Source organism: Melanotaenia boesemani, chromosome 24 (genome assembly GCF_017639745.1).
Source record: "Melanotaenia boesemani isolate fMelBoe1 chromosome 24, fMelBoe1.pri, whole genome shotgun sequence".
In the NCBI taxonomy this organism is placed as follows: Eukaryota; Metazoa; Chordata; class Actinopteri; order Atheriniformes; family Melanotaeniidae; genus Melanotaenia; species Melanotaenia boesemani.
The window spans coordinates 22,299,308-22,318,039 of NC_055705.1; the positions used below are offsets into that span (position 1 = coordinate 22,299,308).

An 18,732-nucleotide genomic window follows, 5' to 3' on the forward strand; every position below is an offset into this window, starting at 1 on the left:
AACCGTTTGCACTTCTGGATAAAATGACATCACAAAAGAAACGCTCCACCACAGAAGAAGAGCTGGAGATGATTTTAAAGACAATGAGACAGAGCAGTGTGTCCCAGATTCCTCATCGGGTGAGGAGGACCTTGCTGAAAACTACGTAACTGTCTCCATGAATCTTTTCACAGATGATGTTCACATGCTGAGTCATGGTTTTCTGGAGGTTTTTGTCTCCTGCAGCAAATTTCCAAAGTGATTATTTATTATAAAAAAAATTTAGAAGAAGAGGTAATTTTTCCATCCTCATGTACTTTAACACAGTGGCATCAGTAATGTTTCAGACTGTTTCTGATGAAATCTATTAGCTTTATGATACCGATATGGTTTACATAGAGTTTGTAATTACAAAGAAATAATCGATATCATTACCGATTGATCTTCATCATCTTTCCTCTCAGGCGTTCCTGGAGAGCTACCTGACCCCGGGTCCGACCCTGCAGTACAGCCGGAACCACTGGCTGGCCCGTCAGTGGACTCTGATCAGCGAGGCGTCAGTTACCAGCGGCCTGAAAGACGGAACCGTCTTCCTGCTCAAATGCGTGGACTTCAGCCTGGTGGTGACCTCCAAGAAGATCCCCTACATCCAGATGTCAGAGGAGTACATCGACCCCAAATCCCACAAGTTTGTCCTGCGACTACAGTCCGAAACCTCGGTGTAGGACGCCCACCGCCTCTCTTTTAATTCCTCACCACGCAGCGTTGCTCTCAAATGTTTTCACTTTGGGTTTGAAGTTTTTATTTGTACTTTTTAAAAATTTTTATATATTGTATATGAATCTATATATCACATCTGAATCTATTGATCTTTTTGTTGTTTGACTTGGATAAAAAGAAGAATCGATGCAGGATTTAAACGCCTTGGATTCGGCTGTGTGCACATACTGTATGTGTGAATGTGGGAGTGTATGCGAGTGTGTTATTACTGTGTCAGTACAATCACTTGTTTCATATCGTGTTCGAGATGCTGAAGCCAAACAAGCCGGAGGTGGACGGAAAAGACAGACGAACCACTTCGGACTGCGGAAGCAGAAACCTGATGGACATTTCCGAGCTCTTGGACACCAACAAACTCCAAAGGATTTGATGAAAATCAAATCCATGTGAAAGAGAACCAAACAACTTCGGGTCAAAGAAAATACCTAAAAATGTTGAAGTCTACAGCTTCAGCCACGACCTGGTGCAATAGAGCAAAGGTTAGAAATATTCCAAAAATCCAGGATAAACTCCACAAAGACATTGCCCCTTCCACCACGCTTCAGGATTCTTCTCAGGGCTTTTGTGTCTGATCCATCTGAAATAAACAAAAAACTACTGATTTCTCCCCAACAGTTTTGCAGGAAATTCAAATAAACATATTCTACTTTTTATTCCTTAAATAAAAACACACTTTCCAAACCATCAAGAGGCTTCAGTAAAACTAAGTGTCCCCAGATATCAGATCTGTGATTTCAGGATAAATCAGGGCTTTAAATTAATATTTTTTCGGGACAAATTCTCCAGTTTAATTAAACATATTAAAAGAAAAATAGCAAAAAAAAAAAATTTAAAAACAAAAAATCTTGTTTAAATCACTTGTGAAAAAAATATTTGCAGGATACCCTCTTTCAGGGCTTACAGGGATCATTTCTAAACTAAATCAAACTTTATTTATATAGCACTTTTCAGACTAAAGTAATTCAAAGTGCATAAAACAAAACAGCCGGGTGAGAAACAAAATTAAGAGCATACCAGGGTGCACAGAAACTAGAAGCAGATTCTCAATGCAGACAAAGCAGATAGTAGGGGGACAAATTAGTGACAAATAAAAACACAGTGGGGGGGGGGATTTAATGATAATGAACCATCATCGCTTTAATGGGTGGAACCTCCTTCCCAACTGGACTGTCTGGTTTTCCATTCTTCGCCTTGTCTCACCTGTAATCCCTCGAGGTCAGTCCCTTCATGAAAGTCTCAGAACTGATTATTCCTCCTTCATTCGCCGGATGAATCATCTTACATAACAAAATTAGACAAATCCATTTAAAATAAGCTAAAATTAACCAAAATGTCCCATCAGTCTCTGTCAGAACAGATCTGGTCCCTCACAGCGACACAAGTCACGTCCATCTCACACTAACTGTATCCTCTAGTGCCCCCTGGTGGCTGAACCTGATCCTGACACTTAAAAAAACTTTAACATGTGGAAATATTGTAAAAGGAAAAAAAAAAAAATGTGCCACTTTGAGTCGGACGCCACAGCTGATCCAGTCGAGCCCTAATTTATTTTATATTTACTGATGTGAACTTTGTATGATCCAAATGTCACTGTGCCTCCTGTTTTTACACTGTATCTATTTATGTAAACAAGCATGTGTGTGTGTGTGTGTGTGTCTGTACCATTCCAATTCACACGCCCAGCCTTCATCCCTCTCCTCATTCTCTCCATCTGTCACACTGTTGCCAGGTTACGATCCCTCTCTCATTGCTTGGTTTTTGATGGACGGTTTTTATGAGGACCATGTCACGTTACAGTGGAACCCCCTCCCTCCCTCCCTCCCTAGTTCACAGCATTAGTATTTGTAAAACACTAATAAAAGATTTTTATGAACATTTGTTAAATGTCTGCTCAGGTGTTGCTGTTGTTCAGACGATCTTGCTTCATCCAGTGAGACATCCAGATTCACACATTTAGTGCTGCAGCTGAATTTTAGTGAAATAATAAGTTTATCACACATTTTTTAATAGATGCAATTCAATTAAAAAGCTTGTTGGTTTACATAAAAGCTGGAGTTGGGGACTTAGGGGAGTGTAAGATTTTATGGTCCCCCAAAGAAGTAAAAACAACAGGGCAGGGGGTCAAAACGTCCAAATCTTTAACCAGAACTGAAACTCAACCAAACCAAAGTCAAGGATTATAAAGAAGACCAACTTCATCTTGAGCCACAAAACAAGGAAATATTTTTGCTGCCTTTCTTTGTTTATACGTGGTAAGGGACTGAAAACTAACAACTTCTCTTCTAGACTAGTAAAAATGTGGGTTAAAATAATGTTTTGCCACTAATTTTCTCAGCTGATTAAGGCTGACTTGCTGTGAAAGCACACACTGACAAGGCACTGAGCTTCCTCTGTGGCTGGTTAATGAGGACGAAGGTTTTTCTGTATATTCAAGTAAATAACTGTTCTGCACTTCTTCCTGTTCAACTGCTTTTTAATATCTAATCCGCCAATCACACGGCAGCATCTACTCATGTAAACATGGTGAAAATGACTTTTTGCAGTTCAAACTGAGCATCAGAATGAGGAAGATGGGAGATTTAAGTTCTTTTAATGTGGCATGGTTGTTGGTCTGATATCATAGTTCTGATATCTTTTCTTGAACTTTTTTCCACTGTTTCCCTGCAAAGACGCACGTTGCTGGTCTGATGAGTCTCCGTTTCAGCTCCACATTCAGATGCTCGGCTCAGAATCTGCTGGAAACATCATGAAAACATGGATCCATCCTGCCTTGGATCAACGCTTCAGGCTGCTGCTGGTGTAATGGTGGGGGGAGATTTTCTTGGTCCACTTTGGGCCCCTTAGTACCAACGTGTCCTGGTTTAACCAGCACAGCCTACCTGAGTATTGTTGCTGACCATGTCCATCCCTTTATGACCACAGTGGAACATCTTCTGATGCTACTTCCAGCAGGATAATGCACCATGTCACAAAGCTCAGATCATCTCCACCTGCTTTCTAGAACATGACGATGAGTTCACTGGACTCCAACGGCCTCCACAGCCACCAGATCTCAGTCCAGTAGAGCAGCTTTGGGATGTGGTGGAACGGGAGATTCTCATCATGGATGCAGCCGACAAACCTGCAGCAACTGTGTGATGCTGTCATGTTAATATGGAGAAAACCTCTGAGGAAGGTTTCCACCACCTTGTTTAATCTATCACACCAAGAATTAAAAAGTCATTGTGAAATAATAAAATTACTGTGGAGACCTTAATAGTAATAATGTCATTGGACTCTGAGGAATGCTGTTACAAATATCTCCATCTTCAACAGAAATCAGGTTTTTTTCCAAACCAGTCCATTGTTTAGTTCACTAGCTCCTCTATATGCACCACCTTCCTGCCCTCGCTGCAGGCTTGCTAACACTCTCCTCTGTCGCTGCACATTAACCATCCTGCCCCGCAGTGTGACATGCCCGGGCCAAATATAAGCTTTTTTTTCCCTTTTATTTTGGTGGCTTTTTGTTGTCATGGAGCCCAGCAGTAATTGGCTTGCCGTCAACCTGTCAAAGCTACGCAGCCGAGCCTTGTGGGTAAATGAATGTCAGTGTCACTGTCCGGTGCTGAAAACCAACAACCTCATCCCTCCCCGAGCCAGAAGAGCGAGGCGGCCTGTCGGAACTCATCTGTCCTCGGCTTAATCCTCCTCCCGTAGCAGCCTGTTCCATGCAGGACAAGGAGGACGAGGATGCATGGAGGGGGAAATGAGGAGCATTTGCATCTAAATGGGATGTTTTCTCTCCTTCATTTCTCCTTTTGCATTTCACCTCAAATGACTTGGTTATGTATTGATGGAGTCTTGAGAGGAAATCCCTCTAGCTTGTAGCTGCTTTGGTTTTGGTCTTTACTTTTTTCTTTGCACCCACTTCATGATTTTTCCATCCTTTCTTTAGAGGGATTGCCCCCCCCCCCCCCCCCCCCCCCCCCCCCCCCTTACCCTCCCTGTAGTCAGCATCCATGTAAACCCTCATCACAGCTGATTCACTGGAAATCTGTGACCTAAAGGCCTGCAGAACATCACACTTGCACCATGACTCTGTAGATTTTTCCTCTGGAGAGAGTGTGACATGTTTACTTGCCTCAGGTCACATTTAGATATAAACACTCACACACAGAGCTGAATGTTATCTCATCAGTGGCACAGATTAAGTGTCAATCAGCACCACGATACAAACATCCTGTTGACACACTGCATCAGATCCACCTCCAGGGGGGTGATTCTTGTATTATTCATGTTCAGCAGGACTATGTTCAATTGGCAGGATGTCTCCCAGCACCTAAGGTCCACCAGCCTTAGTGTCCATCTCCCCACTCCCATTAAGAGGTAAGGTTTTACTAAATTATTTACTGGTCTTTGAATAATTCAAGCTAAAAATGTTCATTGACAAAAAAGGAAGCATCAATGAGGACTTAATAATTAGGAAAACTAATCTCACATTAAAGGTGCAGCGTGTAACAAAACCAAAGGTTAATTAAAGAAAAAAGACTTCTCATTAACAACTGAACTATCCAATCACTTTACTAAAATAACTTTTTATTCTCTCGAAATGAAGCATTTATAGCTACTTGCCGTGGGTCCACATGGAAGCAGCTCCCACCATTTTTACTACGGTGTCTCTGAATGGACAAACAACCCCTCTGAGCCTTTAAACTGTACTAACGGCTTTGTTTGATATGCACAATGTTGAAGTGGTTACCTGTAGTACAGTCATCACTGCACCTGAGGCCAGTGGATCCACTCACAGATGAAAATGTTTATGTCTGGAAGAATTTTGGCCCCTGGCGACCACCATACATTCACTACTGTGCTTGGCATTTGAACTAATTTTCCTGCCCATCTTTACCACTAGATGTCAGTACTTCTTACACACCACCTTTAAACAACAGAAAACACATAAACATGGTCGCTATGAGTTTTTATTGGAGGCTTGGAAGTGTGTGTACAGACAGCATAAATTAAAGGAAACAACTCAACATTTGATGTCATAACATCCAGCTAATACCAACCTCAAAGCTGCTATAAACTTTCTAAACACTAATGGATCAATCTTGTGTGTAATGAGAACACGGTCAATGGATAAACTGTTCTAAACAATATGGGATTTTTTTTTTATTTATTTTTTTAAGCATCTTTCACATTAGAGCTTATTCTTATTGTTCTTAGTAAGCTGTTGTTTGGTCCAATGCTGCTCCCAGGGGGTTAAAATCAATTAAATAACATTATCCTTGGTGAGTACAGGAAAATTATAGCTTGAGGCACTGCGCTCACTTGACAAAATGACAAAAATACTCCTATGATGATAATATCAAATCCATTTCTATCTTTTAAATTTACCATCTACATCATCTACAGTTTAGAATTTTTTAAAGACTCTACATTTTCTTTAAAATTCACATGATCAATAAAAAAGTGTTTGAAAGCTCTTTGTAGTTTTAATCATCACCATCATCTTCTTCATCTGGGTCATAAGTGTCGCTGCCATCCTCTGTGATGTAGTGGTCATTTTGCAGGTCGTCGGCGAACTCGTCGTCATCCTCGGTGTTCACCCTCCCTGACAGGACGTCCTCGATCCAGTCCTCCAGCTCCTCTGCAGTGGGCAGGTCCTCATCGTTGGACATGTCCAGCCAAACGCTGTCAGCCTGAAACAACACAGCAAAGGCAACAAATATGAACTCTGTTCTTTGGTATTTTTGGTGTATTTTTAATGCAAAAGCTCTACTTACGTCAGTGACGTTGACCACACCAATCTGAGGCCTAAACAGGTCCAACTTGAAGGTTTTTTCCCAGTAAGTAGTCAGCTGGGGGAACAAGATAAACCAAGTTCTTTAGATAAGACCTTATAAATTATATTTAAGTTATATATTATTGCTTAGGATATGAGAAGAGGTAGAACCAGTGGGAAGTCATCAGGATCAATCCAGACAATGCTGAGCTCTGGATTGTTGGTGTTGTCTCTGGCCACGTCTTTTAGAATCTCCAGGAACTCATAGCCATCTGGGGATAACAGTATATACCTTATGTAAGTACAAACAAAAATAAATAACCGCAATATTAAACAACACAAAGCTCTGGAATGTAGTTACAGACCAGGGTCTTCTTCTTCAGCAAAGGCAACAATATGTATTCCATCCATATCATCCTCCTGGAGGTAGAAAAGAATTACCAGAACAAGGCAGGTTTGTACTAAGATAGTGTAGTAAATGTGTAGGTCATTTTCTTATGTTTTAATTGGACCAGCTAACTACTCACCCATATCTCAAACATATTCTCTGCCCGCAATTTCCTCAAAGTCGCCCTGTAGAGAGCACATTCTCAGTAAATCTCACCCAAATACAAGTATCGCTATATCTGAACCTTCATTTTATAATTTAAGTCAACCTCCTGTGTTGGTTGACAAATTCTACGATGTCCATCTCAGACAGAGGTCTGCCAGGCAGGATGGCTGGCTCCTCCATGAACGGCTCATAGAAATTCACTTCATTCATCTTAAGGGAAAGATGTTTGGCAACCTTAAATAAAATAAACAATCCAGGTCAAATAATGCCATTATAAGGACTAGTTTCAATAAATTGTTAGCCATTAAACAACCAGTGCATTTTAGTTTGTTTTCATTTACTACAGTTTTACACATTTATTTGATGTGTTTGCAGGGAGATGGAAACTGTTTCATATCTGTATGCTTAAGTATGCCAGCTAGGAAGCTAACTTAGCTTTGTGTAGAAGACTACAAACAGGCAAAGCAGCTATCCCAGCTTTAACACATTACAGAAAAAATCACTGATACAACTTAAGATAACTAATTAATGTAGTACGTATTACAAGTTTTACAGGGTGTGTTGGGGCTAACTGCTTAGTTTGGTTACATGTTTATAAGCTAGCAGGCAGGTCAGTGCTAACAAGTCTACTCTGTGGAAAACCTTTGGTTTGTGCTAAGTTGAGCCAAATAGATTTTAGCATTCAGAAATTTAAAACATATTAGTTTGTTGATCTGAATTCTGTGTGCAGAAGACTAGAAAAAGCCAAAGCAACTATCCTAACATTAGGTTTATGCTTGGTTATGCTAATTAGCCTTTAGCACACCAAAAGTTTAGAAATTAACCCTTCTGATTTCAACCTTTGGTATTTAGAAGACTATAAACAGCTAAAGCAGCACAATACAGCTAAAGCTAACTAATGACTTACAAAGTGCTACAAATTACAAATGGAAGTTTTACAGGATGTCTGCGAGCTAAACCAAATTTTGAACAGTTGAACTTCTGTAGTTGGGTTACATGTTAATTAACAATCAGAAAGGTTGATGCCACAAAGTTGCCGCTCTTTGAGAAGCTAAGGCTAAATTTATGCTAGGTTAAGTTAATTAGCTTTTAGCATACAAAAATGTAACTAATGTCAATCTTCTGATTTGAACTCTGTATTTAGAAGACTAGAAACAGGCAAAGCAATTATCCTTACATTAGCTAACTAAAGAATGTGTTATTATAGTAACGTATTACATAATACAAGTTTTATATGTTGTATGAGAGCTAAACTCATTTCTGAACAGTTAAACTTTTGTAGTTTGGTTACATGTTCATTAGCTGGCAGGCAGGTAGGTCCTAGCAAGTAATTACTGCTCTTTCGAGAAGCTAAGACTACGTTTGTGCTAGGTCAAGCTAATTAGCCTTTAGCTTATGGAAATTTGAGCGAATCTGCTGATTTGCTGATTGCAAGATCGGGCATACACATTTTATTCCAAAAATATACATTTTACACAAAGCCTGAGCTTGGTTTTGGAAAGAAAATAAATATATAAATAAAATAAAATAAAAAGGTAAATCTATTTCTAGACTACATTTTAATATACAAAGCACACAAAATTTCGTGTGGGTGAACCTTTCACCCTAAGCTTTGGTCTTCTTCATAAATTATAAGTGCCTTTAAAATCATTGCCCATTTATTGTTTTGCATAACTATTTCAAATAAATTATAAAATAGGGTAATACTGAATCAGCCCTTCTTTCCCAGTCTGCAGACCAAAGGAAAATCGTTCAAACATAAACTCACTGATTTGTCAAATGTGGCAAAAAACTTGATGTGAGGTTGAAACCGCTCCGAGGCTTCCTGAAAGGCTTTGAAATCTGAGAAAATAGGCAACAGAGAAAAGATGGGGAGCATGACTGACTGACAGGAACAAAACTAGTCAGTGTTAGAGTTCTGTATTCATATTCTGGTCACATCCTTAGACAAATCTGTGGTATGTGATGTTGGAGGCAGGCTGTAACACATTCACTTCATTCAATTTCCCAGCATCATGATTCCACTGTCTTCATTCTAGAAACCAAGTCTCTCTTAATACAGTTTTATACACTTGTAATGTGCTTCTGGCTCTACCACCAACAAGGTCAGCACCAAGGACCAACCCATCTCTGGACAGATATAGGCTTCATAATGAAAATTTGTGCCACTCTCGTATCGGACCAGATAGCATCTTCCCTGCTTCACTTTACCTCATTTATGTGTGTGTGAGAGAGAGAAACTATAATTGCAGTTTGACCTATTACATGGAAGAGCTAGAGACTATTTAAAGTCTCTCATGAGACTGACTGAGTGTGTCTGGAATCAGGTTTCTCTTTAACAGGCTGTTAGGCTTCATGGTGATGTCACTCCATTAGCCTCTACATCCCATTAGCATCCTGGGAACACAGTAAGACAGCTGTATGGGTGTTTTCAACCATCACACTCCCAATTAATTAAAATAAAAACTAACGTGAATCCTCTCCTTTGAAGTAACCAATGAGGCGGATGTCTTCCTCCATTCTCTCAAAGGCTCGCAGCTCCATCGCATTATTGATCATCTCTACTGGGTCCTCCAGCACCTAGGAAATATTATAAAAGTAGGTTTTCAGTCCAACTAAAACAAACAAAAGAAAAGTAAAGCAACACTGATGCAAATATTTTTCTGATAAATCTTTCAGAAAATCTCTCACTTGATATATTGCTTTAACAAAAGTATTGACTTTGAGTCTGTAATCTAAACTAATTCAAGATCTACTTTTCAACACAGCATATCAACCTTTGGGGAGGATATAAAAGTGTGTTTTTTTTTTTGGTTTTTGTTTTGCTTTGGCTACCTTCTGATTGTGTGTGTGTGCATATCACACATTGCTTCACATGTGGATCGTATATGCTTCACATGGTGTTGGAACACATGTGATTCACATGAAAATGTTTCAAAGTCTTATTTCCCCATGTGCTTTACATGCGGACACCCATGTGGATCATAAGTGCTCTATGTGTGGGTTTTTTGTAAGCTAGTGTTAAAAGCAAGACATGCATTTACTGTAGTTTCCATGGTAATAAACTTGACCAGCTGCCAATTAGAACCACATTTATGGTTTCAGAACATTTTCACATGTGCTTCAAATGTGGATCCACATGGGGAGGCTCTTTCTTTACTTAAATGCATTTTTAAAGATGGTGAAAAACAAACTTTTTCCACTCACATCCAACAGAAACTCCACCAACGTGTCGGCTGAGAGCTCCCCATCAAACTCAATGACTCGGTCGTCCTTGAAGACATACAAGCTGCCCACCTCCTCCAGACCTGGTGTGACAACAGAAGCTTTGTGTGTTACACTAAAATGACCAATTTGATGCTAACTAGTTAGAAATTAATGCATACAGTTGATTAAATATGTCAAATATAAAGTTTTACCCAGTTTTTTTGCTACTTTGACATCCTTCTGGGAGTCCACCATTCCAAACCCAATGTCTTTGTTCTCCAGGACTTGAGCTGTGAGCTGTTGTTCAACAAACAAGACAAATTGATGTGGCACTTATCTTTACTCTTTATAAAGACACTACTTTAACATTAAAATCTAAAAACTCCATCAGGAAACAGTCTACAAGTATAAAAAGGATGGATTGTAAAGCAAAAAGTCAGTGAAGGAGTGCTGTAGGAGATAAATGTCAGTGTTTTGATAACGCCTTACTGCAGCTGTGAATCATGACAGTCGTTTCCTGAGAAAAGCCAGACTACAGCTACTTTATCTGTGAAGTACAGCTCGACATCAAAGCATTCCTGCAAACACCTCCTCCTCTGCACCTCACATTTAGCTCTGCACCTCTAGGCTGAGTCTTCGTCAGTCTATCGTTTCGAGGTGTGTGTGTGCTGAGAGCCCCCTGTGGAGTTTTCTTGTTAGAGGAGAAACTGTGAGTCAGAGCTGCTTTCCCGTGCAGCTCATAGTTGTTGAAGAAGGATGTTGTCTGCAAGTAGCATGACAAAACTACACTGATAACTGACAACTTTTTACTCTTAGTTCTTGCTCAGAAATAAAAATGCAGAAGATGTGAAGGTTGATCTATTTCTAAGTTAATAACAGATGGCAAACGATTTGGGATACGCTATAATTAAGTGAATGACCTAGAAGCACTCCCTTGATACATGTGAGCCACAGTGGAATGCACATAATTAGATGAAAAATCACTGCCTGATACTTTAAAGTGTGTAAAGGTGAAATTTAGACTCGGCCAATCAAACTTCAGCTGATATTTATGCAGAAAGTGCACGAATTAGGAGGACAAAGGAGGATTGGAGCATTTGTCTTGTTATCCAGCAAGAGGAATCTTCTGCAGTGACTTGATTTGATAAGGTTGTGTGTATGACACCTACAGAGATTCTTGTTTCCATCTTATCAACGACATGAAACCTGCAGTGCTCCGTATAACACATACATCCCACAACGCTGCTTCAACATCCTATTGGCAGGTTGCAGGTATCTGCTTTACCTTAAGACATCAGCCGTAAATGAAAATTTGTCCCTTCACACGTTTCGCTTGTGACCCCATGTGGTTTTGCAAATGTGAAACACATACAGTATTTTGCACATTGGAAACATGGTTTTGGAATACTTTTATGGTATAATAACATATGAAACCTATGAAAATTTCCGTGTAAAACCTTTATAATAACAAGTGAAGCTGCACATGTGGTAGGTTTCACATGGAAATTTACACGGCATTCACATGTGTTTCACATGGAATTTTAATTATATAGGCTTCATGGGGAAATATACATGGGATTTACATGTAATTATGGACATTTTACATGGGAAGTAATGATTTAGGTTTCACATGACAATTTACATGTTATTCACATGTTATAATTATGAATTGTTCCAAACTACGTTATTTACGTGCCACATGTTTAAAACCTCATAGGGTCACATGTGAAACATGTTTCTTGTCTGTAAGGGACAAACTGGTAGAGAGGAAAATTAAACAAATTCATCAGCTGATGGAAAAGATGAAAAATAACCTCTACATTTTTTGTGGAAAACAATTCTATTAGATTTCTGTAAAATTATAAAAACCCTTATGTTGCAAGGTTGGGGGAAAAAAACAGCACACACACAACATCAGCACTGGTTTTTGGCCCCCCCCCCCCCCCCCCCCCATTCCCTCTTTCCACCTTGTGAGACCCCCTTTACTCACCTCCAGCACCAGCTCTGTCATCTGGAACCTCTTCTGCAGGCCTTTGTTAGCCGGCAAAGGTTCATGGTAGAACAGGCACAGCAGGTCATATCTCTTCAGAGCCTTCTTGTAGTTGCGCTCGTTGATGTCCAGCACCCTGTCTTTCCCATCAAAGTTGGGGAACTCAAGACCTTCCTCTGCGCTGCAAAGGAAAACCAGCTGAAGGCACAAGCCAGACAGAAGAGTGAGCCACAGTTTCTGCATGGCTGCTCTGCTATGAGGAATGGAGTTTGCAAAGAAACTGAAGAGCCTCAGTGAAGTCCAAACTTTAGGATATACCCACAAGATCTAAATGCATTTGCAGATTTAACAAATATTAAATGTAATCTCTAGTATTTCTTCACCATTTCTACTCTCTCTGCTCTGCTTTGATTGCTTCCCCTCGCCACCTGTCCTCTATCTCCTCCTCTCTGTCTTCATACATCCCATATCCCAGGAGGACCACTTCCCTCCTCCCTTTCTTTTCATCCCAGATAAACTCATTGTACTCACTTTTAACAAACTCTGATTCAAGCAGTTGTGTCTGTTTTCTTGAGAGATTTTCAGAAATTACTAAATTTATTGGGATTTTGCTGGCATTTTAGTCACTTAATGTTACCATCCTTAACAAGAACAAATATGGCGGAGGGCTATGGTTAATAAATAATTGTTAATATTATATAGTGTGTTTAATTTGCATCAATAATAATTTTACAATAAAATAAATGTTGTCGTTTAATCACTACATTAAAATGCCACTTTCATCTAGACATTACGGTACCGTTCTGTTTAGGAGAATAAGGGTGCGCGTATGTTACCGTAACAACTGTTCAGACAGAAGTAGCAGATCACAGATCACTACGTTCTTCTCCTCCTCAGACAAAGCTGGAAGATAGAAAGAGGAATGGAGTGCCAGTGGCTCTGGAGCCTTTTATTACTGTTGCAAGTTTATCACTTGAGTTCAGGTAATATTTTTCTAACAAAGTACGGGTTTTTAAAGTTATTTTAAAAGTATCAGCTAGATTTAGTCGTATTTAAATGACGCTGCGGTTCGTTGAGATAACTTTTAGTGATGGAGTAACGAGCCTGTTCATTTGCTATTAAGCTAACTCAGCTTTAAGCTAACTTTTGAGTTTGCGTGGATTGACTTTAAAGTTGATAACGATCTACGCGTAACTGCACAGTATTTATTAAGCCGAATGAGGTTTTACAGAAGCCATGCTAACTGCTAACAACCTCGAATTAATATATTAGCTTATCCTTAGCTTCAGTGGTTGTATTTATAGCACAATTACACCCACTGGCCAATTTATCAGGTCCACCTTCTAGTACAGGTTTGGATCCCTTTTTCCTCCAGAACTGCCTTAATCCTGGTGTGATAGATGGACTCAGGTGGTGCAGTTGACATGAGAGCATCACACAGTTGCTGCAGGTTTGTCGGCTGTGGAGCTGAAATGGAGACCAGGCAACATTTTTCCATCTTCTATTGTCCAGTTTTGATGACCTCCTGTTGCCTTTCTATCATCTCCAACCAGTCTCCCCATTCTCCTCTGACATCAACAAGACAGACAGCTGCTGCTCACTGGATATTTTCTCTTCTTCAGACCATTCTCTGTAAACACTAAAGATGGTTTTGTGTTTAAATCCCAGTAAATACTCCACCATGTCATTTTCAGTTGCTTAAAACCTCTTTCTTTTTCATTCTGATGCTCAATTTTAACTTCAGTGCAACAGGTTTAGCTAATAAAGTGGCTGGTTAGTGTACATTTATTCAGCTAAGGTGTGTGTAGCGGGGTCAGCTATTCAAAAGCCCAAAAAATGAGTAACTGCATTGTGTGCTTTTTACAGGGAAACAGTGGAAAGAAATTCAAGAAAAGATATCGGAAGCTGTGAAAGAGTATACTCTCTGCAGCTCTGTCAACTGCAGCTGCCATCTCAGGTGTGCTAATCTGTTAATCTAATGCAGCAATATAACACTACTCATGGCAGCATCATGCAGACTTTTTCATTTTTGCCTGGATTTCTGGCTCAGTGTCCTGCAACATGACTTGGAGCTCTTTAAAGGGGGAATCTCTGAGGACATCATGGCTGTTACAGTTCAGAGAGGGGTGGGCACCCACTACCAGATCATTGGACACAAACTGTACAGAGAGAAGAACTGCATGTTCCCCGCTCGGTAAGATGAGAAGTCCATTTTAAAGTTTGACTCAAACACCAAACATCTTATCAACACCTGGTAGTTTTCATTACCTGATTAGGTTTTCTGTGATCAGATGCAGCGGGGTTGAACACTTCATCCTGGAGGTGATCGACCGGCTACCTGACTTGGAGATGGTGGTAAATGTGAGGGATTACCCTCAAGTCCCCAACTGGGTGAAGCCAACGCTGCCCGTCTTCTCTTTCAGTAAGGTCAGAATACAGACAGACTTGAAAACAAATCGTTAGCTGGGTGTTTTTGACATGCACATGTTTGATATGTTAAAGTAGACCTCAGACTACCAGGACATCATGTACCCAGCATGGACATTTTGGGAGGGTGGTCCTGCTGTGTGGCCCATATACCCCACTGGACTGGGAAGATGGGATCTGATGAGGGATGAGCTTAAAAAGTAAGGTTTTCCTCTATTTGATATCTTTACTATATTCTATTTTATGTTTTTTTTTATTATTATTATTTAAAATGATTTTAAAGTTTTTTTTTGTTTTTTTTTCCCTGGAACATGTCAGGTCTGCAGCACAGTGGCCCTGGAGGAACAAAGAGTCCAAAGGATTCTTCAGAGGCTCCAGGTTGGTCATATGGTCATACTCAGTGTGTGTTATTGTGCAGATGCAATCTAAACCCCGTCCTGTTCTCTTGTTCCTCGGCAGAACCAGTTCAGAACGGGATCCACTGATCCTTCTGTCCAGAGAGGATCCAGAGCTGGTGGATGCAGAATACACCAAAAACCAGGCCTGGAAGTCCGAGAGGGTCAGTCACACCGACACCCCATCAATTATATTTGTAGTAATTGTAAATTATGTTCATGTAATGGTTATTTACCAGCTATTATTTTTTCTGTTTGTGTTAGGATACACTTGGAAGACCCCCAGCTAAAGAAATCCTGCTGGCAGATCACTGCAAATACAAGTAATCTACAAAGAAACACCTGTTTTTTTTATCATTTAGGCATCAGTTTGAGTTACTTTAATTATTTTTACCAGTCTCATAAAACGTTTCCCTCCTGCAGGTATTTGTTTAACTTCCGGGGTGTGGCAGCAAGCTTTCGCCTCAAACATATCTTCCTCTGTGGTTCCCTGGTCTTTCATGTGGGGGATGAATGGCAGGAGTTTTTTTACCCTCAGCTCAAGCCCTGGGTCCACTACATCCCTGTCAAGCAGGATCTTTCAGATGTCAGGTACCCCAGCACATGTAGCTGCCCTTTTATCATGTCACCTCACTATAAAGTCCACTTCTGATTAAAGAATGTGGTTTTTAACCTTGTTAATATGTCAGTAAGGTGTTCAGTTTGTCTTAGAGGACACGTCATCAGCTAAATCGGCTGCGTCCAGAGGTTCGTCAGATAGCCTTAATGTTCCATGAAAAACTTTGGAGCTTTACAGCTAATATTCATCTATAGAGAGGGGAGGAGAAGTTAGCAGTAACGGCTGCTTTACAAATGGAAATATTGGTGCTTTTTACAGAAGAAAATTGGAAATGCACTTACAGATGGCTAACTTTAGCCTGTCTAGCTCAGACAAGCACACATCTTGTAGCAAGCTAATTCGCTAGCTTAGCCATTAGCAGCTGCAGCCATACAGCTTATAAGGACCAGTTAGCAAATACAACTTTTAGCATCTAGCACCCCCTCCCCTCTAATGTTAGGGGAAACACTGGATATGTTTTTTTCTATGATTTATTTAAGAGCAATTTATGATGAACAAAGTCAAATTTTTCCGTAAATCCTAACAAGTGGCAGCGGTATGTTTCATTTTCTCACTGGCATCAATAATCCGTCAGTAAAATCCAGTAGTGCTGGTGAAGTGGTCCAGTTTTTCATGAAACCGTGTTGTAACTTTTCTAATAATTTACAGAATCACCTTTTCTAATGTCATGTTCTGTGTCTTTAGGGAGCTTTTAAAATTTGTGAAAGAGAATGATGCAACCGCACAGGAGATCGCCGCAAGGTAACAGATTTATACGAGTGAATTTTGATGGAAATCAGCAGCCATATCTGTTTTTCATTCCTGTCTCGCTGCCTCCTCGCAGAGGCCAGCAATTCATCCTCCAGCACCTGCGAATGGCAGACGTCTCCTGCTACTGGGAGAGACTCCTCACCGAGTTTGGCCGACTTCTCACCTACAAACCAAAGAGAAGGAACAGCTACAGCCAGATTGTCCACAAACCCAGCAGAACCGAGCTGTAAGGCAGAACCAGGGAGGTGAAACTCCAGGTCATGAATGTACCTGCTGCAGCGTGCAGTTTATTTACAAGGATGCTGTCAGTTTTTGTTAAGAATCTATTTTGAATCTATCTATCTCCAAACGTCTTCTGTAGTGCATGTATTTCATGCTGCCCCCTGTAGAATAAGAGCAATAAAACGTTAACGCAGTGGGTTAGGCACAAATAAAAACACTCACAACCCATATAAAAATACAACCAACAGAGCGGAACCAATCTGCCTTCTCTAACGTGTGCTTTAGACCTGGACCCGTGGTTAAAATAATATCTAACTGAGGCATCTGTTAAGGTTTTGGGGGTCCTCCTTCACCCCTTTCTGCCCCTGTCAGCTCATTTTGCTCCAAGAAGAGACTCCTGTATCATGGCTAACAACATCCGTGTTAGTTGTTTTTATATTTTTCCTTTTCTTTAACTCTGTAAAGGGGCATTTCTCAGATTTTACACAGCAACAAGAAGCCCTCAACCTTTAAAAAGTGGTGAATAGGTTCATTTTTCATTTTTAAAGCGGTGCTGAAAAAGCGTGTAAGATGGATTATTACCACATATTGAAAGTCTATTAAAAAATGCATCAGGCTCCATCATAAAAGGTGGAATATACATTAAAAAGAATTAAATTCAGAGTTTTAGTTCTTTTATACTGTCTCCCTAAAAAGAAATCAAACCATAGCTTCACGTACGGGGACGTTAAAGTCTTGGAGCATCTTTTCATCATGCAAAAAATTTGCATTAATTACTTCTAGACAGGTATTTAGCTGCTTTTCATGTAAACCAGAATTGTAACATGACACATTTTTATAGATATTAGTTGGACAGCTGATATTTATAGAAAGTTAATAGACTGCTGGCAATATAACACCTTAAAACTTGAAGTTCTTCATAGTTTAGACGGTCGACAGCTTCTTAGATGGAGAATTATCATTAGATGTGCTTTATTGAAGGTATATTTGTTGTTATAGAGGAAGAACAACTATTGTTGCTCCATCATGGAAAATATAATGTGCATTGATTAGTATTCGGCTCCATCTCCATCCTGTAGGCTTTTTGTTGCGCTGGCAGAGTGGAGGGAAAGCCTACGCTGCCCTCTAGTGGTACAACGCTTCAATGATAATCTGTTAAGGATTTAATACTTGAAAACACACAAAGAAGACATTTCATTTACTGCAAAGTGCCAAAAGTAAGCAATACTATTCAGAAATACACTTTTTTCTTTTAAGTTTGGAGCTTCAATAAGAAAGGTTAAAAAAGAAAGCAGTCTTGTGTTTTATAGAGATGAAAATTATGTAGTTGATGCAGAATTATGTTGAATATGTTGTAGTATTCACATTTAATGTCAGCAAGCGGATTCACTAATGTAAGGTTGTGTGTTTTTGTACTGTTTGTAACTGTGGTCCATTAGTTCGCAAATTTGATCACAATGGGAAACTTTTTTTTTTATTTTAATAAATAAAAACTTGTCAAAAACATTCTTGAGCTTTTTTTAAATGTAGTTGGAGCCTTTGTTTTTATAACGGATGAAATAATAAACAGCTACCTTAGCTCTCAGCACTGCCTATAAGTATCCCATTTGTTCTGTAATAAAATGTCCAGGGTATTTAACCTTATTACTGATGGTCAAATTATTCCTACACAACTTAAAATCAGGGTAGAAATTAGTTTTCATTTGTTCTGCAGATCAGCACATTTCATGTTCCACTCCGATAGATAGATGGATGTTCTACTCCAAACGCAGAGCAAATAGAAAGGAGCTGATGGATACCAGCACTACTTGAACTGAACACATTCTGCTTATGAGACATTTATAAAGCATAGAAGAAAGGATGAGTTTTTGTCTTTCTAGTTATTTTAAATCAGGGCGTAAATGCAGAAATCAGTCATGTTTAGCCTTGAAACCAAACTAACTTATCTAATTTATTCATAAATATAATTTTGATTACGTGAGACAGACTATTGGCTAAAGCAATTTAATGAATGAATAAATAAGCTGTTTTGCATTGGCAGAGAAG

General features: G+C 39.6%; 3 protein-coding genes across 7 annotated transcripts in view; 2 read left to right on the plus strand and 1 right to left on the minus strand.

The window, feature by feature from the left end:
* vangl1 (VANGL planar cell polarity protein 1) overlaps positions 1-2,636 on the plus strand; it is a 62,775-nt gene extending 60,139 nt beyond the window's left edge. For all 5 annotated transcript variants that reach the window (XM_041978933.1, XM_041978932.1, XM_041978935.1 and 2 more), the window contains one exon: positions 444-2,636. In XM_041978933.1, the coding sequence (XP_041834867.1) occupies positions 444-704 (261 nt within the window). In that variant the 3' untranslated portion in view covers positions 705-2,636. The remainder of the gene's footprint in view (positions 1-443) is intronic.
* Positions 2,637-5,943: 3,307 nt separating this feature from the next.
* On the minus strand, positions 5,944-12,706 carry LOC121635715 (calsequestrin-2-like). The gene is made up of 11 exons (XM_041979026.1): positions 12,274-12,706; positions 10,496-10,580; positions 10,284-10,384; positions 9,548-9,656; positions 8,845-8,918; positions 7,180-7,310; positions 7,051-7,096; positions 6,889-6,943; positions 6,695-6,795; positions 6,525-6,599; positions 5,944-6,440 (listed from the first exon to the last, which is right to left on the minus strand). The coding sequence occupies exons 1-11, from the start codon at positions 12,514-12,516 to the stop codon at positions 6,234-6,236; spliced, it is 1,227 nt and encodes a 408-aa protein (XP_041834960.1). The 5' UTR covers positions 12,517-12,706; the 3' UTR covers positions 5,944-6,233.
* Positions 12,707-13,135: 429 nt separating this feature from the next.
* On the plus strand, positions 13,136-18,272 carry poglut1 (protein O-glucosyltransferase 1). The gene is made up of 11 exons (XM_041978907.1): positions 13,136-13,256; positions 14,140-14,230; positions 14,324-14,467; positions 14,565-14,700; positions 14,779-14,900; positions 15,019-15,078; positions 15,160-15,259; positions 15,360-15,418; positions 15,519-15,686; positions 16,399-16,455; positions 16,538-18,272. The coding sequence occupies exons 1-11, from the start codon at positions 13,196-13,198 to the stop codon at positions 16,692-16,694; spliced, it is 1,155 nt and encodes a 384-aa protein (XP_041834841.1). The 5' UTR covers positions 13,136-13,195; the 3' UTR covers positions 16,695-18,272.
* Positions 18,273-18,732: the final 460 nt, after the last annotated feature.

Excerpts from the sequence above, each read along its gene's own strand:
- poglut1 (XM_041978907.1), top strand. The coding sequence starts at position 13,196 with ATGGAGTGCCAGTGGCTCTGGAGCCTTTTATTACTGTTGCAAGTTTAT. Across the intron at positions 13,257-14,139 it reads AGTTTATCACTTGAGTTCAG|GGAAACAGTGGAAAGAAATT; the intron begins GTAATATTTTTC and ends TGCTTTTTACAG. Across the intron at positions 15,260-15,359 it reads AGGCCTGGAAGTCCGAGAGG|GATACACTTGGAAGACCCCC; the intron begins GTCAGTCACACC and ends TGTTTGTGTTAG.
- LOC121635715 (XM_041979026.1), bottom strand. The coding sequence starts at position 12,516 with ATGCAGAAACTGTGGCTCACTCTTCTGTCTGGCTTGTGCCTTCAGCTG. Across the intron at positions 10,385-10,495 it reads CAAAGTAGCAAAAAAACTGG|GTCTGGAGGAGGTGGGCAGC; the intron begins GTAAAACTTTAT and ends TTGTCACACCAG. Across the intron at positions 7,311-8,844 it reads TTGCCACATTTGACAAATCA|GTTGCCAAACATCTTTCCCT; the intron begins GTGAGTTTATGT and ends ATTTTATTTAAG.